At 41.6% G+C, this 25,383-nt stretch overlaps 6 protein-coding genes across 40 annotated transcripts in view; 4 read left to right on the forward strand and 2 right to left on the reverse strand.

Annotated features, from left to right (window-relative positions):
- Positions 1–5: 5 nt before the first annotated feature.
- Positions 6–3,331, forward strand: LOC6564425 (set1/Ash2 histone methyltransferase complex subunit ASH2). Of its 2 annotated transcripts, XM_001990031.3 has the most exons (7): positions 6–215; positions 282–466; positions 536–880; positions 1,872–2,252; positions 2,324–2,604; positions 2,681–2,938; positions 3,024–3,331. In XM_001990031.3, the coding sequence occupies exons 1-7, from the start codon at positions 40–42 to the stop codon at positions 3,126–3,128; spliced, it is 1,731 nt and encodes a 576-aa protein (XP_001990067.1). In that variant the 5' UTR covers positions 6–39; the 3' UTR covers positions 3,129–3,331. The 2 variants fall into 2 exon arrangements, with proteins under 2 accessions (XP_001990067.1, XP_032593308.1); XM_032737417.1 differs by lacking the exons at positions 6–215; positions 282–466; positions 536–880 and adding an exon at positions 1,383–1,754.
- Positions 3,332–4,041: 710 nt separating this feature from the next.
- On the reverse strand, positions 4,042–5,824 carry LOC6564424 (myb-like protein AA). Its single transcript, XM_001990030.3, has one exon. It carries the CDS (start codon positions 5,475–5,477, stop codon positions 4,137–4,139), a length of 1,341 nt encoding a protein of 446 aa, XP_001990066.1. The 5' UTR covers positions 5,478–5,824; the 3' UTR covers positions 4,042–4,136.
- A 253-nt stretch (positions 5,825–6,077) lies between these two features.
- LOC6564423 (CLK4-associating serine/arginine rich protein) lies at positions 6,078–11,083 on the forward strand. Of its 4 annotated transcripts, XM_001990029.3 has the most exons (6): positions 6,079–6,353; positions 6,459–8,423; positions 8,561–8,642; positions 9,983–10,067; positions 10,158–10,263; positions 10,330–11,083. In XM_001990029.3, exons 1-6 carry the CDS (start codon positions 6,157–6,159, stop codon positions 10,955–10,957), a joined length of 3,063 nt encoding a protein of 1,020 aa, XP_001990065.1. In that variant the 5' UTR covers positions 6,079–6,156; the 3' UTR covers positions 10,958–11,083. The 4 variants fall into 4 exon arrangements, with proteins under 4 accessions (XP_032593134.1, XP_043071040.1, XP_032593135.1 ...); XM_032737243.2 differs by lacking the exon at positions 10,330–11,083 and having other exon boundaries at positions 6,078–6,353; positions 8,561–8,646; positions 10,158–10,225; XM_043215105.1 differs by lacking the exon at positions 10,330–11,083 and having other exon boundaries at positions 6,078–6,353; positions 8,561–8,613; positions 10,158–10,225.
- A 734-nt stretch (positions 11,084–11,817) lies between these two features.
- LOC6564422 (bolA-like protein DDB_G0274169) lies at positions 11,818–12,455 on the forward strand. The gene is made up of 2 exons (XM_001990028.3): positions 11,818–12,151; positions 12,214–12,455. Exons 1-2 carry the CDS (start codon positions 11,861–11,863, stop codon positions 12,370–12,372), a joined length of 450 nt encoding a protein of 149 aa, XP_001990064.2. The 5' UTR covers positions 11,818–11,860; the 3' UTR covers positions 12,373–12,455.
- Positions 12,387–14,033, reverse strand: LOC6563279 (protoporphyrinogen oxidase). Its single transcript, XM_001990027.2, has one exon. The coding sequence runs from the start codon at positions 13,917–13,919 to the stop codon at positions 12,477–12,479; it is 1,443 nt and encodes a 480-aa protein (XP_001990063.1). The 5' UTR covers positions 13,920–14,033; the 3' UTR covers positions 12,387–12,476.
- Positions 14,034–17,987: 3,954 nt separating this feature from the next.
- The window catches only part of LOC6563278 (calcium-activated potassium channel slowpoke), a 51,580-nt gene continuing 44,184 nt past the window's right edge, over positions 17,988–25,383 (forward strand). For 15 of the 31 annotated variants that reach the window (XM_032736855.2, XM_032736845.2, XM_032736846.2 and 12 more), the window contains exons 1-2: positions 23,555–23,950; positions 24,412–24,750. In XM_032736855.2, coding sequence (XP_032592746.1) covers positions 23,906–23,950; positions 24,412–24,750 — 384 coding nt within the window. In that variant the 5' untranslated portion in view covers positions 23,555–23,905. Of the gene's footprint in view, positions 18,098–18,217; positions 18,402–23,554; positions 23,951–24,411; positions 24,751–25,383 lie in introns of those variants that run through there. The other 16 variants (XM_032736828.2, XM_032736859.2, XM_032736830.2 and 13 more) reach the window with 4 other exon arrangements.

The following is a 25,383-nucleotide window of genomic DNA, read 5'->3' on the forward strand; positions in this document are numbered from 1 at the left end:
TTTGTGAATAAAACATCCAATTAGATTCCATAATTAAGCATGGACGACTGCGGAATGGAGACCAGCTCACCTTCTGAGGCCACCACCGAGCTCAGCTTCAACACCGACGACGAGAAAATGCAATTGCAAGAGCAACGTACCTCTGCCACCGTCGGCTGCGCAGCTGTAGTTGGGGAAGGCAGCGACAGGCCGACCACAGCCGGCATTTGTTATTGGTATGCGCACAAATGTGACCAGACGTTGTGATTCTCTGATAAGCAGCAATTTTCTATATTTTTTAGTGGCAAGGAACGCAACCTCAACCTGATCGAGCTGCTGTGTGCAACATGCTCGCGATGGGTGCATGAGACCTGCATAACATATCAACTAGGCAAGGGCAAAATACTGCCCTTTATCTCCAATTATATATTTGTGTGCAAAAATTGCTCGGGCACCGGCCTGGAAAGCTTTCGCAAAAGTCAGGCCAGTAAGTGGCTAATATAAAATTGCTCATTATAAATTATTCACTGTCTGTATTTGTATTTCACTCTTTAAGCAATATCTCAGATGTGCCAGTGCGCGATTGCGAATATGCAGCAGGCGGCTTTACGCGATGGCAAGCAGCACATACAGTTCAGCAAGGACAAGGAGATTATACCCTACATTGAGCAAAACTGGGAGGCAATGACCACGATGCCGCGACGGTTGACGCAGTCCTGGTACTCGACGGTGCAGCGATCGCTGATCAAGGATGTCAACACGCTGTTCGTCTACGAGGAGCACGCTGAGCATGGGGCCATGTACGGGCTTTTCCATCAGGATCTGCGCCAGATCAAACCCAACTACGAGGTTATGAGCAAAACGGGCGCATTGCGCCTTACCGAGGATGGTTACATACAAGGTGAGTATTAAACGACATTAAACCAAAACAATTTGCTAATTTATTCATAATTACGAACTTAAAGGGTATTCATAAATCGGTGCTTGGCAATCAGTTGTGGCAATCATTTCTGTTGTGCCCACCATTCGTTACAGCTGAGCGTGCACAGTGGGTCCAATTTGGCTAAATTTGCCATGAAATCCAATTAATGCAATGTCTATTTTTTATTCATCGCATTCCTTTTGCACGCTCTTTCTAAACATGCTTTGCGTGCGTCGTGTGTGTGCCTGTGTGTGTGTGTTTCATTTCTCTGTTTCTGCTCATGCGGCAGTTATCTATGCACATTTTGTTGTTGTTGTTATTGTTATGTTGAGTGTTTCTAAGATTAAATTCATTGCTCGCGCTCGCTGCTCTTCGCGCTCTCTCTCTCTCTCACACTTTTTGCGCTCTCGTCGTTGATTGTATTTTTTTTCGCAATTCCGGCTAAGCGAAAGCTGATCGTAATTACGTTTCGCGGTAGTTTCTTATTTGTCGTCGTCTTCTGACCACACACCCACAACAACAATAACCAAAAAAGACAACAAACAAAGAACTATAGAACGGGGTGGGTGGGGCTCGCGAACGGAACTTGTTCATTACACTAATAATTAATTGATAGTTGCGTTATATATACATATTTATTTTTATTGTTGTTGCTCTTTTTGGCTGTGGCTCGTTAAGTGTGCGCTGTTTGCTGTCTGTCGCTAGCTTATTGATTTAAAGCGCGTCGCAATTACGCTCTTTCTTCCACATACACAAACACACATTTATATATATAAATATATATATGTTTTTATTGTCCTTGCGATGACGTCAACTCAGAGTTCAGCGTCGTTTGCCAGCAGCGAAGAAGACTGTAAGTGGAGTAACCTGCTCAACACATTGACAACCACCCACTCAACCACCACCCACCCAACCACTCTCTAGTCACGTACATCAACTTATAGACTTTTACACGGATTTTTTTTTGCAGCCACGCTCGCCAAGAGCAACAGACAGAAGCGCAAATTTCCGGGCACCGATGCTGGGCCGACGGGCAAGAAGGGTCGCCCCAGCTCGGATGTGACGGCCAATGTGAAACTGCCGCCGCATGGTTATCCGCTGGAGCATCCATTCAATAAGGATGGCTATCGTTACATACTCGCCGAGCCCGATCCGCATGCGCCGTTCCGCCAGGAGTTCGATGAGAGCGCCGACTGGGCGGGCAAACCCATACCCGGCTGGCTATATCGGACGCTGGTACCACACGCAGTGCTCCTGGCGCTGCACGATCGTGCGCCGCAGCTAAAGATTAGCGAGGATCGCCTGGCGGTGACCGGCGAGCGTGGATATTCTCAAGTGCGCGCCACCCACTGTAAGTTAATCCACGGATTACAACCAGGAATTCGAGTGTAAATCGATTTAATTTATTTAATTTGTGTTCAGCTGTGAATCGCGGCAGCTGGTACTACGAGATCACCATTGAGGAAATGCCGGAGGGTGCAGCGACTCGTATCGGCTGGGGACGGGAATATGGTAATCTGCAGGCGCCGCTGGGCTATGACAAATTCGGCTACTCCTGGCGATCGCGCAAGGGCACCAAGTTCACGGAGAGCCACGGCAAGCACTACAGTGAGGCTTATGGTGAGGGCGACACACTGGGCCTGCTCATCGAGCTACCCGAGTTGCCCACCCTCAACTATCTGCCCAACACATTCAAAGATCGCGTAGGTCTCTCCTCGCATTAGCTGCAAATTTTTAATCATGATTTGATTGGTTTTCCCTTTTTACAATTTGGATTAGCCGCTCGTTAAATTCAAATCGCATTTGTACTACGAGGACAAGGACAAAATTACAGAGACCCTTAAAAACCTGCACATTTTGAGCGGCAGTCGCATTGAGTTCTTCAAGAATGGACAGTCGCAGGGCGTGGCTTTCGAGGATCTTTATGGGGGCAGCTATTTTCCGGCCATTTCCATACACAAGAGCGCCACGGTCAGTGTGAACTTTGGCCCAGCCTTCAAATATCCCGAAGCGTTAACCGAACGCAAGGCCAAGGGCGTAAGTTCATATATATATATAATTATATATATATATATCTGTCTTAATCTCGCTTGCTAATCTCGTTATATGTGTCCGACCCTAGATGAATGAGCGCGTGGAGGAGCTGATCACGGAACAATGCTTGGCGGACACACTATATCTAACCGAGAACGATGGCCGGCTGCGTCTGGACAACCTAAGCCTTTAAATAATATTATAAAAAGCGTCTTACTAAAATGTCGACTTTATATTCTGCAAATTTAAAGCAGGTTTTTTAATTTATTAATAGTCGATGTTATAAGGAGGCGAATATAAAATGTATTTTTAATACTTACTAAACTAGAAGGCCGCCTGTCGAGTATATTTTCTAAAAACAATAAAACACCGCTTACAATTCGAGTTTTAAGTTAATTTCACGAAAATTTAAGTTTGACTTCCCAACTTCCATTAATAAAAATGTGTAAGCATTTTTCAACTAATAATTTTCAATATAAGCAAATCAGATAAAAAATAACTTGGTTTATCAAAAAATCAAGTTAATATTTCTTGATGTATAACTTTCTTTCGACTTTGGAGATCGAATATTTAAAAATTCCGTCTAACATATAATGGGAATTTTACTGTTTGGCTAATCAGTTTGAACTCTTTTAAATAGAATTAAATCTAATCTGTAGACTAAAGCAAGGGCATAACAATCTTTTCGTAAAGGGGGCCCGATTTTAACATTTTCTTAAATTTTAATCAAATCCGCTTTTTGTGTCTTTAAAGTTGAGATAGTGGACGGGTACAGTTGACCCCTTCACCTCCCGGCGTACGTCCTTCATCTTCTTGAGAGATGTTGTTGTACAATCACAAAAGAAATCTTGAAAATTTGAAAGGTTATCTTCGGGGTAAAACAGAAGATTAAATACCCTTGTATTCTTTTAAGGGGCATCTACTTTGTGAAAATATTTTGGTAAAAAAAAAAAAAAAAAACATTTTTTGTATACAAGAAATCCACTGTCAAACTAAACATTTATAGCTATATGAAGATTATATTAAATACAATGGAGATTCACATTTGGCAGGGCATGTTATGTTCCCGATAAGTTCTTAGTTCCCCTCAAGACAGATGTGAAGAATTATTATAATATTTCATCCCTGCAATTTGGTCAAACTTTATTGCTAGTTGTTGTTGCTGTTGTTGTTGTTGTGTATACAAGATGAGACTATTTGGCTACTTAAAGGCTTTAAATTTTGAGGCACTGTACGGTATGTAGAAGGCACTACTGTTGGCAAACTCCGATCGCGGATGATGGATGGCAGCCGATATGGAACGACCCGTTGATGGTGTATTTGAATTAGTGGTCACCACTTGGTCCAGGGCCAGGCCATACTGATGCTGACGCTGCTGCTGATCCCGCTGCTGCAGATCCCGCTGCTGCTGCTGCTGCTGGCCACGTCGGGTGCCATGGCCCAACGAATCCCGATTGCTCGAAATGCTCTGATTGGACGCGGTCGTCGTTGTCGTCATGTCATTGGTGCTAAACTCCCTGGGATGCCGGTTCAGCGATGGCAACACAATCGCATGCTTGTTGTTTAGGAATCGACTGGCAGCCATTGGCATATTCCAGGCGGATCGAATGCCAGTCTGTTGGCGTCTCTCCGCGTATGTTAGGGCCGCTGACTTGGGCTGCTGTTGCACCTGTGTCAGCTGCACAAAGCTGCGATTGTTGAGCAATCCCCGAAAGCGTCGATTCGAGTCGAGCACATTAAGAATGGGCGGCATCCGGAGACGGGAGCGGGCAACGGTTGCGGATTGAGGTGTGCTTGGTGCTGCTGGCGCCGCCGGAGGCTCCCGCCTCCTCAGCTTGAGCGCTACAGATGTGATGTGTAAGTCTCTGTCGAGTATCGCCACAAGATTCGGGCCAGGACGTGTATAATTACGGGTTGGCTCCCGTTGTTCCCTCTGACGGTCAACGGTTGGGGTGAGAAAGCCATCATCCTCCTCCTCATCGCCCTCATCAAAGTCATCCAGCGAGTTTAGACTCAGATCGGAGATGGAATCAATGTCTCCCGACTCATCGGGTGCCGGATTGTTGCGGTGGCTGCTGTCAAAACTTTGCTGTTTCAGTGGCTGCGCTTTGCGCGTCAACAGACTGGGAAATTTGTGCTGCCAATCGATGATTTCATGTCGCAACTCCTGCTCCTGGTCCGGCAGCTGCTCCTCGCCGCTCAGCATACGATCGACGCGCTCCCAATCGAGTTTGTTCTTCTTGATGGCATCGTCCGCCCAGGGTATGGAGCCAATGGAGCTGCGATCGATGCTGCTGGACGAGTATGGCACCTCCTGCAGAAATTCAGAGTCATCGTCCTTGTCGCCATCCGGCTCGGGTTCATTGTTCGTATCGTCATTGTTAGTGTTGCTCTTACTGTTGTTGTTGTTAATGTTGTTGTTGGTGTTGTTGCTGCTGTTGGGAAACAAGGGGACATCATCGTGCAAGGCTTGATCGTCCTGCCCCTCGCCGGAGTTGTTGTAGCGTTTCTCTGCTCCGAAATAGTAACGTCTAGCAGACATTAGACGACAAAACTGGATCCAGGAGCGAAAACTGGTTGTGCTAGTTTCTTATTATATATTTTTTTTTGCTATTATTTGGCTAAGGATGAGCAGGATGTGAATGTGTCCTCAAAATCGATGCCGCAAAATGTTGTAGCGGCAACAAGAGCAGCGGCAGCGGCAGCAAACTGACAATTGTTGTTTTGTGCTCTATGTTGTGTTGTGTTGTGGCTCATTCCAGTTTTGCCAGTTATTTATTATCCTTTATTTCCGTTTCCACCCCAACCCCACACGAGCTAGGACATGCGCAATTGTGTGCCGCACTCAGCCGGCATGCAAAAAAATATTATTCTTGATTCCGTTTATTATAAATTGGTTTTTCTTTCTTGCATGTCAATATATGTTTTTGCAACCACCATCCTTTTTTCTTTATTTTTTAATTAAGCCCAATTAATTTGAAATCTGCCCTTATCGCTGGGCAAAAATCGAGCATTGTCAGCGGAACCAGTTCCAATTCAGGGCGTCGCATTTGCAACGTTTCACAACACTGACGCCGAGACGCAATGGAAACGAGTCACTTGATAAACGAAAAATAGACGATTTTTGCCGGCCGAGCGTGTGTGAACGTGAAAAGTTTTCGCTGTGATAAGTTTGATATTCTTTCGGTTTAGTTATTTTTTTTGGATTAAATGGGAAAATTATGTGGCACGAAGCACGCAAACAGGAACGCCGCATACGCGGCCTCATCGTGGACTATCGCAAGCGTGCCGAGCGCCGGCAATATTTCTACGATAAAATCCAAGCAGATCCCACACAATTCCTGCAGCTGCACGGCCGGCGAAGTAAAATCTATTTAGATCCGGCCGTCGCAGCCGCTGGCGATGGAGACGCAATCATGCAAGTCATATTGAGTGCCGCTTTAACTATATAAATTACAAATATAAAATATAACTGTTTAAAAAAAGTGCGGAAATTGTTAATTGTTTGTTGCATTTCTTACAGTGTGCCTTGGCAAGGTAATCAGGACAATCTTATCGATCGCTTCGATGTGCGTGCCCATTTGGATTATATTGCGCCCGTGACAAAGAGCAGCACCAGCAGCGGCGAGGCGGCATTGACTGGCCACGATGACGATGCGGAATTGACGGCGGAGGAGCGCCAGTTGAACTATGAACGTTATCGCATCTTGGCTCAGAATGATTTTCTCAATGTGAGCGAGGATAAGTTTCTGCATCAATTGTATCTGGAGGAGCAGTTCGGCGCCAACGCACAGCTCGAGGCGGAACGCAATTTGGGCAAGAAAAAACAGAAGAGCAGCGCGGGTGGTGCAACCATTGGTTATTCCTATGACGATGCTGGGGAGACGGTGGCCACGGTGGCGATTGGACCGCAACCATTTGGTACGGCGCCGGCAACGAGCAGCACAGCTGCTGCTGCGGCTGCCGCTGGCGGCGGCGGCGTTGGCGATAAGGCTGAGAATTCGGATGAATCCGATTCGGATATCGATATGGATGTATCCATTGATATTGGCAAACTGGACACGACGCAGGCACACGAGCTGAATGCTTGCGGTCGCAACTATGGCATGAAGAGCAACGATTTCTTCTCGCACTTGACCAAGGATGCCGACGAGGCGGATGCGCTGCGGATTGCCCGCGAGGAGGAGCAGGAGAAGATGCTGTTAAGCGGTCGCAAGTCGCGTCGCGAGCGACGTGCCCAAAAGGAGCGACGCATCGCGAATCGGCCGTTCAGTCCGCCCAGCTATGCGGCCAAAGAGGATCAGGGCAAAAGCAAGGACAAGGACGAGGAGTCCGAGTCTCGCTCGCCATCGCCTGCCGAGGGCGGTGGCGAAAAGATCACGTACATTACCTCATTTGGCGGCGAGGACGAGATGCAGCCGCATTCGAAGATCACCATCAATCTGAGCAAACCCGGTCAGACGCTGGGCGAGTCGTGTATTAATGCAAGCAGCGGTGCAGCAACTGCTGCAGCCACTGCAGCTGCCTCCGCCGTATCCTATGCCCAAAAGGTCAAGGACAATTTGGACAAGCTGCAGCTGATGAACGAGACGGCGAAGCGCAGCGGGCGCCGACGCTCCCACAGCACCACCCGCAGCCCCAGCCGTCGTCGGAGTCGACGTCGCAGCTATCATCGTCGCAGCCGCAGCCGGAGCCGGACACGCAGTCGTCGCCGACGCAGATACTATACAAGATCAAGATCGAATTCACGCTCCCGCTCCCGCAGCCGCAGCCGTAGCCGTACACGCTCCCGTTCCGGCTCCTGGCCGCGCTACACTTCGCGCAGTCCCAGTTATAAGAGATCACGGAAACGCTACTCGTATTCCTCGCGCAGCTCCAGTGTCAGCTCTTACACGCAGTCGAGGCGACGACGTTCACGCTCCCGATCCCGCTCTCGCACCGGTCCCCGCTCCCGTTCCCAGTCGCGCGCCAGTCAACGGCGTCCGAGTCGCGTTAAGAAGCTAACAACGCCACCAGCCACACAGAAAACAATTTGCCTGAGCACAACGACAACGACAACATCGAGCACAATTTTGGCAACAACGGCGACTGTGCAACTGAAGCACTTTCAACAGCAGCAACAGCAGCAGCAGCAACACCTGCAACTGCAACAACAACAACAGCCGAAACCCGTAGCTCCACCAGCTGTGCCCATGATCAGCTATCCGCTGTCGACGCGTGTGCTCAGCCTGACAACAGCAACGCCGGCGGTGACAAGCACAACGGGTTTGGTGCCACAGGTGACGGAGGCGCCTCCGCCGCCACTGAAGCGCTACTATGGACGCAAGCGTGGCAACGACACATCCTCCTCGTCGCCGGAGAGCAGCGGCAATAGCGACGCGGATGAGGAGGAGGAGACGGCAGCAGCAGCAGCAGCCAAACAGCTGCCGGGCAAATCTTTGCGCGGCCGAGAACGTGATGATTCCGAGGATTTGGATGTGGATACTGCGTAAGTGACGGCAGCCGTGTGGTAAAGTTGAGCAACCAAAGCAGAAACCCAAAATATTTAATTTTTCCACTTTTTAATGTTTATTTTTCAAGTGTTTGCTTTTCTTTTGATAATTAATGCAAAGTATTTGCTTTCAGCTCGGAGCGCTCGCAGCCATTGATGTCGTCATCCAGCACGGGTAATCAAACAGGCAAATATAGTTCTGCTACCGAAACCAAAGTCAGTAAGCAAAACCAAAGTGTCCCATTGCCTCAAATATGTAACTGGAGTACACCACAAAATTTCACGCCTCTACCCACAAATACAAAAACCAAAAAACCAAAAAAAGAACAGAAAAAAAATCAAAAACAAAAAAACTATCCAAATCAATGTGCATCCAAGTCGAACACCAATCAACCAATATGCATATGGCACAACCATCAATACCAATTGATCATCCCAGACGTAGACGCGACCCATATCCTTGCAGCATTCTTACTCCTTGTATATGTACATATAGTTCCCAGATCTGTCCATTTATGCCCTAAAACTTTAGCATTTAGTTTTATGATGTGTGATTTTCCTCTATCAAATGGTTATTGTTCTCCAGTAAGGGTATTCACATTTTTTTTTTTGCCAAGCGAATGCTTTTAGTCAGTTCCACAAACAATAATTATTTCGATATTGCAATTATTTCTCAAGGAGATTTAGTTTTTATAGCGATCAGCTATTAATTTTCTAATCTTACAAGAGCTCGAAACAGAACTCAGTACCACAAATATATAAACACAGACCAATAATAATTCGTATATCTTTTAAGTGTTAGTTCTTCAATTTTCCAAGCAGACGCTTTTAGTCAGTTCCAGTTAATTATCTAGACTTAGTTGCTGGAGCGATCACTAATTAATTTACTAAACTTTGAAGAGCTCGAAATCGAACTTTAAATGATTTCCGTCAGACAGACGAACACAGACCAAAAATTATTATTATAATAATTATTCGTATTCAAATATCTTTTAAGTGCTCTTTTTTTTAATTTTTCTTAAATCTCATTTAAAAAAATTATTTCTAAAATTAAGATTATTTTTAATATGACTAGAAAATTTCACTTTGGCATACGTAAGAATATTTTAGCCCAAAAATTATTCATACAATTTTCAGATCCCTAAAATACTAATACTAAAAAACCGGTGAATATGGCTCTTAATATCCCTTGTGGGAAAAAGAGATATTTTGGGTCCAAGATTTTCATTTTAGTGTCAAATTTGGCGAAAAAGAAATGGCCACGTTGAAAGTGCATCGGCCAATGTAAAGAAAACACTTCCAAGTCAAAAGTGTACGAATAATTATCGGTCTGACTGTACAAGATCCACAGGGTTTTTCTATTTTTTTTGTAAAGGCAAACACACTTCCTTTATATGTATTTTCTTTTTTTTGTATATGGCTAAACGTTTCCTCAATTTATTTGTTGCCACGTCTTTTACGCAAAGACACTTTCGACTGTAACCAGAACTGACTCCAATTTTTTGTCACACACATTCGCGTCAAGCTTGCTAAGTAATTGTTGTCGACTCTTACAGGGATCTGGACAGGCGACTGGCGGCGGACGACCCAATCTGCGAGAGCGTCTTAAGCGCAAGATGCAAAACCTGCTAAACAGGCAATGTAAGCCGCCGAGTGTAGTGTGACTTTCAATAAAATACTAGCTGATCTCCTCCTGAAACAGTTGACTAATAACCCATTTTTTCACTTCAGATAAGGCCGATAAACGTGCCGAGATTGAGAAATCGGAACGGGAGCGTCAGCTGCAGCAGGAGCGCGAGGATGAGATGCGCGAACTGGCGCTGAAATTGCGGCGCAGGTGAGTAATCAGTTGTGGGTGGCTTTTGTTCTTAGGGAAAGCCCTCTCACATCTCTTTATTCACAGGCGGCGCGAATTGCGCCACAAATATGGAACGCCCTCCAGTGGCAAACTCTCCGACAGCGATGTGGAATCGGTGGACTCCGAGGCGCCAGCGCGTTCCACAAAACCAACTTCACGTCGCAGCAGATCGCACAGTCACAGCCGGAACAGGAGGCACCGATCCCGTTCGCGCATTCGTCGAAGCACCAGCCGGGTGCAACGGAGGCGCAGATCCCGCAGTGCAAGTCCCAGTGCCAGTGCTAGTGCCAGTGCCCGGAATCGAAGGCAGCGATCCCGATCGCGCAGCAGACGCAGCAACAGTCGCATGGAACGCAAACGCCGATCACAAAGTCGCCGTCGCAGCGGCAGTCGCGATCGTCGGCGATCGCGCAGTCGACGCAGTCAATCCCAGACACGACGACGCCGCCAACGTGAGCGCAGCCTGGAAAGAAATCGGGAGCGGGAGCGCTACAGACAGCAGCAGTATGAACGCTCGCATGGAGGACGCGACGAGGCACATGCTCATGGCAGTCATTTCAGTGGTGGTGGAGCAGGAGGAGGAGGAACAGGTGGTGGAGGTGGTAGTAGTGGTAATCGCGGCAGAGTCGTCATTTCCGCGCCACCCAAGCTGAAGAAGCTCGTCGACTACTGAAAACGATCAACTGACAAAAATACTAAAGAATATTGTAGAGAGATGCGAGAAAGATTTATTCACATGCATTGATCATGCCCGCTCAACGTTTCATTGTTTTTGTAGGGTATACGCATATTTTTCTATTACATGTTGAATATATTTTTGTTTTTGCTTGCAAACACTCACAATTCAAATAAAAACACTTCATTAGAGCAATTGCAGTTGTTTTTTTTATGCGTTTGCTGCAAATAAACTGCGGCAAGAGAAAAATGTATTCAGGAAAATGTTTGTAAATTTGGCGAGCAGTATTTTTTTTTCTTTGACCGAAAGTTAAATTTAGTGATGAGCTTTTCTTTGGTGGTAATTTAAAAAAAAAAATAAAAATTATTATTAAAAAGGGCGTACCCAGCTTAAAAAGGGGCGTGTGTGAATTAATCCCCTCATTTATTTTTGTATTTTAAAGTGTTAAACATATTTTTATATAGCTAATTTAAAATACCTCGAAAACTCTTTTATATATTCTATAAATTTCGAAACTCTTTTATATCTGAATTTCTTGGTTTTTTTTTTACAAAGTGAATTAGTTGAAATGAAGAAGCTAAGGAATCTTAAATTCTTTTTTAATTTAAAGTCCAAATCAAACAAAGATAAATCACAATTTTGGTTTGAAAATTTATTTAACAGCAACTAAATTGACTACTTTTGTTTGAAAAGTGAACTTTAAAATTCCATTCAAATTGATCTAGTACTTAAAAAAAGTAAAGGTCCACTCTAATTCACATTCAAAACTGTGCCTATCGATAACACGCCCAGCGATGAACCGAACTGGCTCACATCGTCTATCGGCTTTGACATTAACCGGCCAGCGAAGTTTGTTTATGTAATTGTGAAACAGCTGATCTGAGCGTGAGAAGTGGAAACATGTTTAGTTTAACTTTGCGTCATTCCGTCAAAGTTAGCGCACAAAAGGTGAATCAACTGCTGTGCACCAGCGGCACATACGTCTATAGAAATAGCCGAGCAACGATGTCACAGGAGCCACAATATCCGCCGATAGAGACGGCGATGAGAAAAGCGCTAACAACTCAGCTAAAACCCATTTTCCTCGATGTCAGCAACGAGTCGCCGATGCACAATACACCCAAACAGGCCGAGTCCCATTTCCGGGTGCTTGTCGTCTCCGAGAAGTTCAACGATCTGACGCTGATCAAGGTGAGTCAATAATAGTTGACAACTGTGTTTAATTTACAAAAATGCCAATTTTTGCTTTGCAGCGCCATCGACTGGTCAATGACACCATAAAGAATGCATTGCAGGAAGCAGGATTCGAGTTTATGCACGCTCTCTCCATTGAGGCGAAGACGCCTAAGCAATGGCAACCGGAGCAGGAGCCGGAGAAGAGTCCACCCTGCTTGGGTGGCTTTGGCAAGTGATGAAATGCTGGTGCTGAAGATGGATAAGTCAACTTTATGTAAAAAAATTGAAAGGGAAAACAAAAATTATATACAAAGATTAATAGACAAAAAGATAAACAATTTCAGTGCGTTTGTGGCATGGGGAGCAACTCCACCTGCCGACGGGCAGAGAGGATGACATCGTTGATGCCGACGCCATCGTAGGCAGCACCACACAGCGACAATGGCAACTTGTAGTTGCGTATGTAATCCCGAATCTGCTGCACACGCCGCTTGTGGCCAACGGTATATTGGGGAATGCATTTGTGGAGCAGGTGGACGCGACTAAATGTCGGCTCCTCCTTAATGTTCAAGATCTTGCGCACATGCTGCTGGGCCGTGTCGCGCAACTCCTTCTGGCTGGGCTGGTGGCCGAACCACTGTTCGAACCACTTGCCGCCCATCATCACGGTGAGGATCGTATTGCCCGCCATGTCGAAGCAGCAGCTGTCGAAGATCACCCCCAGCACCGGCAAATTTTCCACTGGCGGCACCAGCAGACCAAACCCATTCTGCTTGAGCAGCTGATCGCTGTTGTATTGCAGATTGACCACAACGACATCCACATAAGGGATCTCGAGCAGTTGGGCACACAGCGATGGATGCTGCTGCCGCACCAGCGGCGCTAATTGATACGCCGGCAACGAGCTGACCACATGCGACACGGGCAGCTCCGCATTCCGTAGACCGAGCCGTGCACCGTCGCTGCTGAAGCTCAGATTGTTACAGCGACTGCTCAGCTGGACGTTCACATCGTGCTCGCCGAGATATTTGCGTAGGGCGCGTGGCAGCTGCTCCAGGCCATCGGTCAGGCTGTACATAGCCCACTTCTCCTGCACCGCCTGTTTGTACAGATTACTCGGTTCATCTATTGGCCTATCCACATCCTTGTCCTTGTCCTCGTTCTTGTTGAGGCGCGAGTAGAGCACGCCCTTGATGACGCCCCCATACTTTTGCTCCTTCTCGAAGAGACTGTCCATGAGAAAGCGCACGCTAATCTCGCGCGCATCTCCGGCACAAATCCCACATATCATTGGACTGATCGCATAGTCGGCGATCTCCTTGCCAAATCGCCGCTCGGCAAAGCTATAGATAGATTCATCCTCGTTTTTGGCCACAGTGCCGCCCGTGGTCAGGTCATGGAGCAGAGCTCGATACAGCGGCTTGGTAAAAGGCGGTACCGTGGCAATCAGACCCTTTGGACTGTTGGGTAGCATACAGACCTGACCCTTGGCATAGAGCATGCGGTTCCTGGCCGCCACATGGGAGCTGCGTATTGGTTTAACCGGCAGCTTCAGTTGCTCCACCAACTCCAATGTGTTGGCACCAGCCACACCCTTGGGTCGGATTGTGCGTGGTCCAGTCTCGAAGATGAAGCCGCGCTCCTTGTGCCATTCCGTGCGTATCCAGCCGCCTACACGAGGCGATGCCTCGTAAATGGTCAAAGGTTTGCCAAAGCGGCGCAGCAAATAATAACCGGCGGATAATCCACTGATGCCGCCGCCGAGTACGGCTGTCGTAGTCATTGTGTAATTGGAGTTGGGTTAGGTGCTCCCTTTTTGCTGTTTGATAAGTTTCCCTATTGTGGATAATTTCGCCACCTTCTTGAATACCAAATCTAGGCAACCTAGTTTTCGGTAGTTATGGCTTAAATATTTTGATTATCGGCTCTTATCTACGACTTATCGATGTTTCGATTATTATATTTAGCCCAGTATTGCTAACTATCGACACAATAAAAATAAAAGACGGATAAAAAATAAAATAAAATTAATTGACTGCTTTATTGCATTGTTTACAATTTAAGTTCTTATAAATTTGCATAGCTTATTTTTTTTTTTACATATAATAATGTTTGCTGCATTGGAGTAATTGTGTAATCGATAGTTGGGGGCCTTATTTTTCACCCAGGTGGCAGCCCAATACATATTAGGCGCGCCCAAATGAAATTACTGAGAGAAATACGAAACTTATTCGTTTCATTAAAATTCGATAGGAACTAAATTATGGGGAAGGCCATCTGGCCAACGGATTACTGCTGCAATACAATAATCTTTAATAAGAAAATGAAATGCAGATTTCTAGTCACGTGGATGAAAAGAAATCCAAAGTTCGTTTTGAATATCATTCAGCCCTTTTTTTTAATTAGTCGGCGGAGGGGAAGAACTGGTCACAGTGTTTGAGTTGTGTTTTTTGCGAGTTAGTCCCAGTGACCCCAGGTGAGTGCAGATCCTTTCTTGGCTTAGAAAAAATATAAAATATATAATAATATATTATAATATAAAACACAATGTATTATACATATTATATAAAAAATTAATAAATATGGATAATTATTGATATAATTTTTATTGTATTTGTAGCACATTTTTATATTATTAAAAATCTAGCATTTTCATTTTTTAATCATTAAAAATTAATAATAATTGCCACTCAGTCAACTTTTGTGATATTAAATTCCGATACAAAACTATGCGGGTCGATGCCCTTGGAGCCATCGAAAAATATTTGGTGTATATTATTTATTTACATTTTATTTATTGATTTTATATTTTGTATATTTGTAATGTACATTCTATTTTGCATTTTAACTTAATTAACTTCTCAAAAAAAAGAAAACTTTGTATGAATTGGTAAAATATAAAAAAATCTAAAATGAATCGGAAATTTTGTCTTAATCGCCGAAATATAAATCTATATAGACAATAGAATCCAGAAGTTTTTATAAGTTATCCGAAAAGTATGCAACAGTTCCATTTGAAAATATGCCTCAAGTATGCCACATTTGTTTGAAAGAGGCGACAAAATGTTTGCATTTCCTTGCCTGGAGGTATGAGCAATATTACGTATACGCCACGTGAGCGGATCGTCAATAAAGCGAATCACACACACACTTGCAGACACACACACGCACACACACATACATTGGCATTTTCGGTGCATTTTGGCGGCAGTTTTAATGAATCAGAAGCTCCGCCTGCCGTTGCCAGGCCCCTAGCACTCCGAAAAAGCTCAGAGGCGAGCTTTGGCTGCACAGAGCCACGAGTCGTGTTGTTGAGTTGGCAGCGCGCAGAATTGTATACGCTGCTGACGAGAAAGGTTGGTTTCTTTTGGCCTGTGCGCGTCGTTTGTCTGTGTGTCAAAAGTAATGAAAAAAAAAGTTCCTCAATAAATATATATGTGTGTGTACACACATACACACAGACACACACACTCATGCTGTTCTCACATATAGTGTGAAAGTGAAAAATTTTCAATCTGCGTATGCCAATTAAAGCAAATATTTCCTACGCAAACATTCAATTTGAAAAGTTAAACGCATTTTTTCGAAAACAAAAAGTATCTAAATATTTCTGTACTCGTTCGTGTGAAAATCGTGTGCTAGCGTGAGAGAAAAAAAGTAGAAAAATGATTAGTTGTGGTTGTGTGACATATATATATATATATACATATATATTTTTGGACAGGAAATTCAATTAAAATAGCTCACTCGACAAATTCGTGTGAGTGTCGTGCAATTTAATATCCGATATAATACAAAATACAAATTATGAAACTAATTCAACTGTATAACAAAAAAAGAACCAACAACTATCAAAGGATGGCTAAATTAATATGTGGATTTTTCCTGTTTATTCTGGCGATGCTGCTGCTGCTGTTATTTTTCATTTAAGAGGCACACAAGCACGCATATACGCATGGCTACAAAGATACATTCCTTCACACACACACACACAAACACACACAAATATTTGTATATGTATACGTATTGTGCCAGTTTCATGTTGAATTGCTCAAAAACGAGCACACACACACACAAAAGTTTTGAACGACGACGACGAGGACGAAGGGCGCGGCGAAAGGACACGATGATAAAGTCGATGGGCAGCCGGAGATATAGTACAGTTATAGTTGTTGCTGTTGCTGTTGTTGTCGCCGAATGAGCTGCTGGCCCCGTTCTAGCCAGGCTTCGTTGTCGTTGTCATCGTCAATGTTATTTTTGTTGTTTCCAACTCGTCGTCGTCTTTCGTTCGTTCGTCGCGCCTTTTGTTGGTATATGTGTGTCAGTCAGTCAGTGCCCGAGCCTATGCGTGTATGTGTGTATAGATATATATATATGTATGTGTGTGTGTATGTGCGCGTGTGTGTGTGTGTATATATGTGCAGTAGATACCTACAAAGAAATTAAGCCCAATTCGAAACCGAGTTCAATGCGCGCCTGGCCAGGCATTCGCTCTGTTTACATTTCGGCTCACAATGGCAACACTGGCCGCGCTCACTCACACACATGCACACACACGCACACAGAGAAACGGTATTTAGCGCAAATTGGCGTGTTTAAAACTATATTGCCTGCGCAATTATTTTAAATATATGCACTTAAAGAAAAAAGAAAAGAAATATCCCTATGCGGCTTGTTAGTGTATGTATAAGTGTGTGCATGTGTGTGTGTGTGTGTGTGTGTGTGTGTGAGTGTGTGTGTATGTGCACAACTAAAAAGTAGGGCAGTGTGTTTCCGTTTCAACGACAGGCTGCAGCAGCGTACTCTTGGAAGCGTTCATTGCCTCGCACACGCTTCACGCGCACAGTTCGTGGCATGCCTGCTTCTGCTTCTGCTTCGTTCGTTCGTTCGTTGCCCCGTTGCCAACACTGGCGTCGCATTGCATGCATCATTCATACGTACTGTGAAAATTGTGCAACATTGGTTTTTGTATGTGTGTGAGTCTGTTTTTTGACAATATTTAATGAGATACTTATGACAATTGTTAATAAAGGCCAACAATAGCAAATCACAATTTAACAACACTGCTCCTTGTATGCCTAATCGAAATTATTTTGTGCGTTCAACTTGAAGGAAAAAGCTTCAAACGCATTCGGACTGCAGGCAAAGCGCATGCCCAAAAACACTTAAGAGAATGCGAGTGTGTGTGTGAGAGAGAGAGATAGAGAAAGAGAGAGAGAGAGAGAAAGAGAGAGAGAGTGAGAAGAGAGAGCCATGCTTTGCTAGTCCTAATAAAAAGTGACGCTCAGCTGCTGTTTTTCCTTTGAAATCTGCTTCGCGTCTTTATTTATTTATTTACCAGGTGCTTTGTCGTTTTACCTGCAGTCGCCCAATTACTATCATTTGTCGTGGCAAATAGAAAAGCAAGTGAAATTGCGAAGGCAAAGGCACCATGAATAATTTCTCTGTGTTGTGGAGTGTCCTGCTTAGTTGATTAAGTTTAAAAAAAAACCCTGCGCACAATTAAAAAAGCCAAAAAATTCAAATCAGGCAAGAGCTGTGTAAAATAAAAATAAAAAATAATAATAAATAAGTTTGAAGTTTTCTTAATCATTTTTATTCATAGCAAATCAATTGAACAAAATGATAGCAAGCAAACGCACAATGAAATTAATAACGGTATTCTAAAGTAACAACAACAACAACAACTTACAAAAACCCAATTTATATGAATCGAAACCAATAAAATGATATAACAAGCCGCATATAATGAAATAAACACGAAACCAAACCAAACAATTCTCATTTCTACGGCTAAAATAATATTTATAATAATAATAACCAAAAACGACTAAAAGCAAAACAACAACTGCTGTATAAATAATAACAAATACAACAAATCGTCTACACATTGATGTGCGATTTGAGCGTGTGAATGTTGGCAGCCCTGGAGCCCTGCCTCGGTGGTTTAGCCTGTACTAGGTGAGTAACAGCACCCCCTCTCCCCCACTAAATATTAATACACAAAACGAAAAACACAACAAAAAAAAAACCAAAAACAAAAACAATTTCCTACATATCTGACGCACACACAATTTCAAGAAGCGAATATGAAAACGGAGACAAGTAAATCGATTGCGGCTGCTTATTTGGCTCTAATTGCAAGTGAGAAACCCAAATCCAACCAGATATCAAAAACGAAAACGAAACCGAAACAGCTAAAATGGCCAGCTGGTGTCCAAATTGTCAGGAACTGCCACCGTTCTATCCGCCAATCTCGCCAAAGGTAAAAACCTTCATTACTTACGTGTGTTGTGTGCAACAACAACAAGCTAGATGTCGTGAAAGCTTAATTCTGCTCGTATTGGCTATCGATGTGCAATCAATGCAATCAATCAATCCAATCAATCAATCATATTGGGGTCATCATCATTAAGGCAAATCGGAGGCGACTTATTCGACGATAATTGGATATCAATCATTTACAAGAACTGCCTCTGATCTCTGATAAGAGTTTCAGTGTATGAATAAGCTTAATAATATAGCAGTACGGTTCAAATACGAATTGGATGCGCACTTAGAAAAAAATATCTGCCTTAGAATTTGAATAGTTAAATAGTCCTAACATTATCAAAATAAGCTCACGCAGACTAGTGCTCGTATTGGCTGTCTATGTGCAATCAATGCAATCAATCAATCAATCATATTGGGTTCACCATCGTTAAGGCAAATCGCTGGTGGCTTATTCAGGATAATTAGATATCAATTATTACAAGAACTGCCTCTGATCCCTGATAACTGTTGCACTGTACGAACAAGCGTATTATAGCGTATTACGGTACAAATACAAAATGGGTGTACACTCAGAGAAAAATATTTACCAACGATTTTAAAAGACTGTTCAAATATCAAGAAAAACACAGAAAATCAAAAATATTTAGCAGTAATTCCCAAGTTGAAACTTGAAAGTCTTCCTAATATTGAAATAATACTAAAAGCCAGAAATAATTATAAATAATTTCTAAGTTGGCGAAATACATTTTTTGACTTTGAAAACGTTTGCCATTAATTACAATTTTGATAGTTGTATTAAATATTAAAATAATACTAAAAGTCACAAATGAAAATAATATTGACATGAATATAATATTAACAAATCGAAAAAGTTTCATTCAATTAAAGAAATATATTGAAAAAAACTTTTTATTTTTTTATGTTTGTGGCCAATAAATTAATGATTCTCCAAGCTCAGGGGCATATATTTTTCTAAGTGCATGTACGCATGTATGCGCATATTTCCATACGTGTTCAGCAGCTCGCGTGACCTTTTGCGAACGTGGCACAGAAACTCAAACTGTAATTGTAACCGAAACAGAAACGGACACACAGCACCAAACAACAAGCAGCTAGCAGCTAGCGGCAAGTAGCAAGCGGCAAACGCCCAAATGGGGCAGCGTAAGCCCTTTGGCCTTGGTAATGTCGCGTCGGCAGCGGTCAGCAATCAGTGGCTACAATCAGCAGGCCAAGTGCGACCCATAAATTGCTCAAAAAGTCGAAGGGTATTTGTCAACCCATTGCTAGTCGCTTGTGGCATTTGCAACAGTCGTCTGTCGGCTCTGTTGGCTCTGACTGTTCTCTATCTTTTTGTTCTTTTACAATTCTTTTGCTTGCCACCATTTGACGGACTTGCGTCAAGTTGTCTATCTATGTATATATGTAAGTGTGCATATATCGGGTGGTTCACAGCCACGCCCACTCACCAAGCCTACGCCAACGCCTTAAAATCAATAGTTCACAATGTAAATTATTACCACTTGGTCGTCGTGTGACTTCATCCACTTGATTGCCACCCGGGTTGCGCGTTTCTGTCTGACAACCTGAGAAATCGCCTTAGTCTTTGGCCATAATTTATATCGCTCTGTTATCTAAATGCCATGGGTCTGGCTTATTAGTCGCAGCAGGGCGTCGCTGTAGAAAACGCGTATCTAAATTCCAGTTAAGTCACTTTGAAAATAAACGAAATGTATTGTAGAGCAAAGTAACAGACAAAATGCTGACTAGAGCAGAAAATACGACAATTTAAATAATTGATTATTATTTAAAATAAATGTATAAATATGTACAAATTGCTGATGTTCTCAAAATTCAGATAGAAATAAATTGTGTTTTAAGTGAGTCATTTGTAATCTTGACGGCTGTAGTTTTTGTTCTTCGCTCCAAAATACACATCGGAAAAACACGATGATAATGATATTTGTATGTTTATTTATAATTCCGACAGTTGAATGGCAAAATCACTTTTCATCATGTCATTATCGTTAACGGCTAGTTTTAAACAGATTTAGTATGTCAACAATCTAGTCCATTGCTCGATTTTGATTGATTTGAAGATAAAATTGACGGCATTTAAAATGTTGACAGTACAAATAAAGAAAATATACATGTATCGAATATACTTATATAAGTATGTATGTACTTGAGTGATTTACTCAATCATTTGACTATCATTTCATTATTTCTAGTTGGAATACATATTTATTTTGCTTAACTATTTAATGTCGACTAGTAAGTTCAAATAAAACCACTTAAAATTTAAAAAAGAAATGAGAAAAAAACTATAATTGAAGCCATGTTTTAATTTTAAACGAATTTCCCATTAATAATTCTTGAATTTCATGTCAATGCTTTTTATTTTATATGAGTTTTATTTAAAGACTGAAATGTTTTTCTGCGGTTATTTTGTTGGAATTTACTTATAAATGATATATATTCTATTTTTTTGTTTTATTTTACTCATTTAATATATTTTTTAATATCAGTTATATATCAGCCGAAACGGTTATATATATAAAGTAAAAAAATAAATTAATAATAACATTTAAATAAAAAAAATTTAAAAATTGATTAAACAATTAAAGCAATACTTAATTTTTTAAATTAATTTCAATTAACATTTATAGAACTCCACTTCAAAACTAGGTGCTGGAGGTTTGTCGATTGTCAATTTTAGTTGGAATTTACTTAATATTAATTAATATCAGTCGAAAAGAAAAAATACAGAAAATCAAAATTAATAAATAAAATATTTTAAAAATGTTCTTGCTTTTATAATAAAAAAAAAAGAAAAAGAGTAATTAAAGCAATGCTTAATGCTTTTTTCTAAATCCCTTTAAATTTCTACAATTTCATTTGAAAACTTGCCTTTTAAACACCATTAACAATATATATTATTATTTATGCAAATACGTCATCGTGATGTAGTTGTGGACATCATTCCATGGCATCTAACAATTTCAAGGTTAACGACAGTTTAAAAATACGCTTCTAAGTACACGAATTGAAAATAAATTTTTTTAATTGGCCAATTGCAATGAAGCGATAAACTTAACCAGCTACTAAGAGTGACATATAAAAAAGAAACTATAAATAAAATGCACGCTGCTGTCGCCGCTGATGATGATGAGCAATTATGGCAACTCAAAATGCATAGTTAAGACGGGCACATGAACTAACTGGGCCAACATGTTTATGGCAACGATGGGTGGGTGGGTGCTTGGCTGTTCAGGCTGATGTTGTTGGTCTATACCCGCAGGAAATAGTAAACAAAGCGCGTAAATTATGAAACGACAGCTAACTGGCAACATGGCGTGACTGGGCTGAGTTTAGCTGAGTTGGGCTGAGTTAACCTGGCCGGTGTGCTCTGTTTGCCGTTAACCGTTAGCCGTTAGCAGTTTGCTGGGCGACAGGTCACAGAAAAGCAATGCAAAATTTGTGTGTGTGTTGGTGTGTGTGTATGTGTGTGCTTCGAGCTGAACTGCCACTGAGCGGGCACAAAAACAAAGAGAACTCATATTTTATTTATTTATATTTGCCCTGCTGCTGTTCTTGTTGTAATAATAATTCATTGTTGGCAACACACGCATACACAAAGACAGACACACACACATACGCAGAGGTAAACAGCTCTATTGTACATACCATAAACCGTCTTATACACTTCCCGAAGGCATTTACACTTTGCCGCGATGTTTAAAAGACTACTTTGGATTAAGAAATTATTCTAAAAACATTGATTATTAAATTAAATTGATTAAAAATATGACTTAAGTTTGAAAATAATAAACTAGGATTGAAAAATACTGTTCAAAGCTGTTACAATACTCTGAATCAAATATTATTAATAACAAATAATTCTTATCAGACTTAAATTAATAATATTATATATAAATATAAAGAAGGAAGCCTAATTTTGATTGACAGTCAACGCAGAACAAAAGCCAGATGAACTTGGTTACCTAAAATAAGGCAAAGAGCTCGGAAAATGGAGTACAATCAATGTTCAACAATTTTTTTTTATAATCTTTAGCATTCAAATCATTTTAAAGTATATAAATATATATACAATGTATTTCAAATTTATTTTATTTTTTATTAAACGGGTGTTTTATGAAATTGGCGATTAATAGTTATAAATCAAATGAAATATTTTGGTTTTATTTGTTTTTTTTTTCTATAAAAATGTACATCCAATATTTATTATTATTTATTACAAATTAGCATTGAAATTTAACCATTATACAAATTTAAGCGCTCTTAACTTATTTTAAAGTGCAAAGCTGACGACTGTGATTAAATATAGGAAAGAGAATGCCAGGTGCGGGTTGCATCAATGTTAGATATTCTTTAACTTTTCGTGGCATTTAATTAAATTCAAGTTTGTCGCCTGCGCTGACAATTTTCGCGGTCAGCCAGCGAGAGAGAAAGAGAGAGAGACGGAGAGTGAGCCAGCGTCAGGAGATAGCACCAGTTGGCCAGCTGAGAAGTCATCGGCGGCGGCGTTGGACACCTCCTCATCGCTATCGTCGCATATACGCAAAAGAGCCCGTTCATTTTCAGTTGGTGCGCGGCTTTTGTGCTGTTCGCTCGATGCCTCCTTTTTTGTTTGGCTGACTTTGGTCGTGCGTGTTGCGTTGTGGCGTGTGTGCCAGTGTATGTGTATGTGTGTGTGCGACAAATGCAAATTTCTAATATACATATACAAAAACATATATATATATATAAATATAAATATATATATATATATATATATATATTGCAAGTGGTGTACGCAGTGATTCATTGAGTGCGTTGGCCCCAGTGGCTCATTATTGCAAAGCGTGCAAAATTCGATCAAATAAAAATTAAACACAGTGAAATTTGTGCAAACATCTCGCAAACATCTCTGAGTTGAGAATTGGTCAATGTTCATTGACCATTGATACTTATAAAGATAAAGATATATATATGTATATATATATAAATATCTGAATGTACACGTACTCGTCTAGTAGTATTGAAAATGTCGCATGGCTAATGCTAACATTCTAAGCAAATTGTCGCCGCGTTCTATGCTCTAGCTGGTTGTGCGTGTGTGTGTATGTGTGTGTGTTGTCGCGTACATTGCGAGATCACTTTAAAAATAAAAGAACGATTTGTTTGTTGCTATTTTTAAAGGCGTGCCAAGTTTTTGTGCCGTTCTGTTCCGTTCCGTTTCGTCTCATCTCGTCTCGCTGTGGTTCGACGTGTCGGGTCGTGTCGGATCTTTTGGCTCTTTGGTGGCGTCATTGGCCACTTGGCCATGCCCAAAGATTGCCAGTGGTCTGCTATATGCACTTGAAAGCCCAGTGAAAATCAGTCACAGACCCACTCTCAGCCACAACATAAAGTCATAATTTCACATCAATTGTACATAAAGTGTGTATATATATAATATATAGATATATATATATATAGCAATGTAAGCAAACTGAAATGGCAAACGGATTGATCGGCACAAATATCAGTGTACTGACAAATGTAAGCAATGATATCAATAATGTACACAACTAGTCTGCTGCTTATATTTGACATTTCATATAGTTGCCGTACTACCATGTAAATTTCAAAGCATTCGCAATTAAGTTTATACTTATTTATGGCATACACTCTCTGTCGTTCAAAACTAATATTTTTGTTTACATTTATGCGCTTCGCGATGCAAACTTGAGCCAAAAACTTGTGCTCATTTTAAATGTCAAACGTGACGTATGTGTAATATATATGTACATCTATTCAAATAAACACACACATAAATTCATACATACTTACATACATACATATATACATGCATTTACTCGTGTATCTAAATACATATTTATAAATGGCTGCTGTCTAGTGCTCAAAAATGTTGTCACTACCTAGTTATGAATGTTATTATTGCTAAGAGTTAGTTAAATTGAATTTGCAATACTTATAAATATTTAATATACATTTTGCAGGGGATGTCGGGGTGTGATCAAAGCACTGTCGAATCATTGGCCGATGATCCAACAGATTCACCATTCGATGCCGATGATTGTCTCAAAGTTCGCAAATATTGGTGTTTCCTGCTATCCAGCATATTCACATTCCTTGCTGGCCTGCTCATTGTGCTGCTATGGCGTGCATTTGCATTCATCTGCTGCCGCAAGGAGCCGGATCTGGGACCCAACGATCCCAAACAGAAGGAGCAGAAGGCGTCGCGCAACAAACAGGAGTTCGAGGGAACATTTATGACAGAAGCAAAAGACTGGGCTGGAGAGCTTATCTCGGGTCAAACAACAACTGGTCGAATTTTGGTATGTTACTCCCCTCAATTCATTAAAATTCGATTCAAAATTCCACTCTGATCCAAGTAGAAATTTTGCAATTTACAACAAAGCACCTTGCTTGCGTGGCATATGGATACACTTAGAAAAAGCGTTTCTAGAAGTATTTTTTTTAAATTTACGAAACGATTTTTATAAATAAAATAAGCTTAGCCTCCACAGACCCAAAAATTATGGTGTTTATTTCTACATTTGAAAACTATTTTATTTTTTAAGATAAATGTATACTAAATGTAGAAATGCAATCGCAGAGAGAGAGCATTATTAAATTTATTTGAGTGTAGTATTCCTCTTCAAGTGCATTTTAGTTGCTTACTCAGTTGGCGACGTGCGTGTAAAATGAAACATTTACATTTTATTGTGCCACATTTTGCTGCTGTTACTGTTGGTTGCATGTCAACATCGGAAGCAGCAAAGTAAATCAACCATTTCCATGTACCACAATTGCTCACAGCCAAATTTATTTAGTGGCCTGCGAATGCCACCCGCTTTGGTGCTTTGAATAAGTCTGGGGATCTAAATGTTCCCCAACTGCTTACTTGGAAATAAACATGTGTGCTGATAACTAATTCTGGGCGTGAGTAAACATACATATTTCAATAT

This window comes from Drosophila grimshawi, unplaced genomic scaffold (assembly GCF_018153295.1).
Source record: "Drosophila grimshawi isolate 15287-2541.00 unplaced genomic scaffold, ASM1815329v1 contig_311, whole genome shotgun sequence".
NCBI classification, from domain to species: Eukaryota; Metazoa; Arthropoda; class Insecta; order Diptera; family Drosophilidae; genus Drosophila; species Drosophila grimshawi.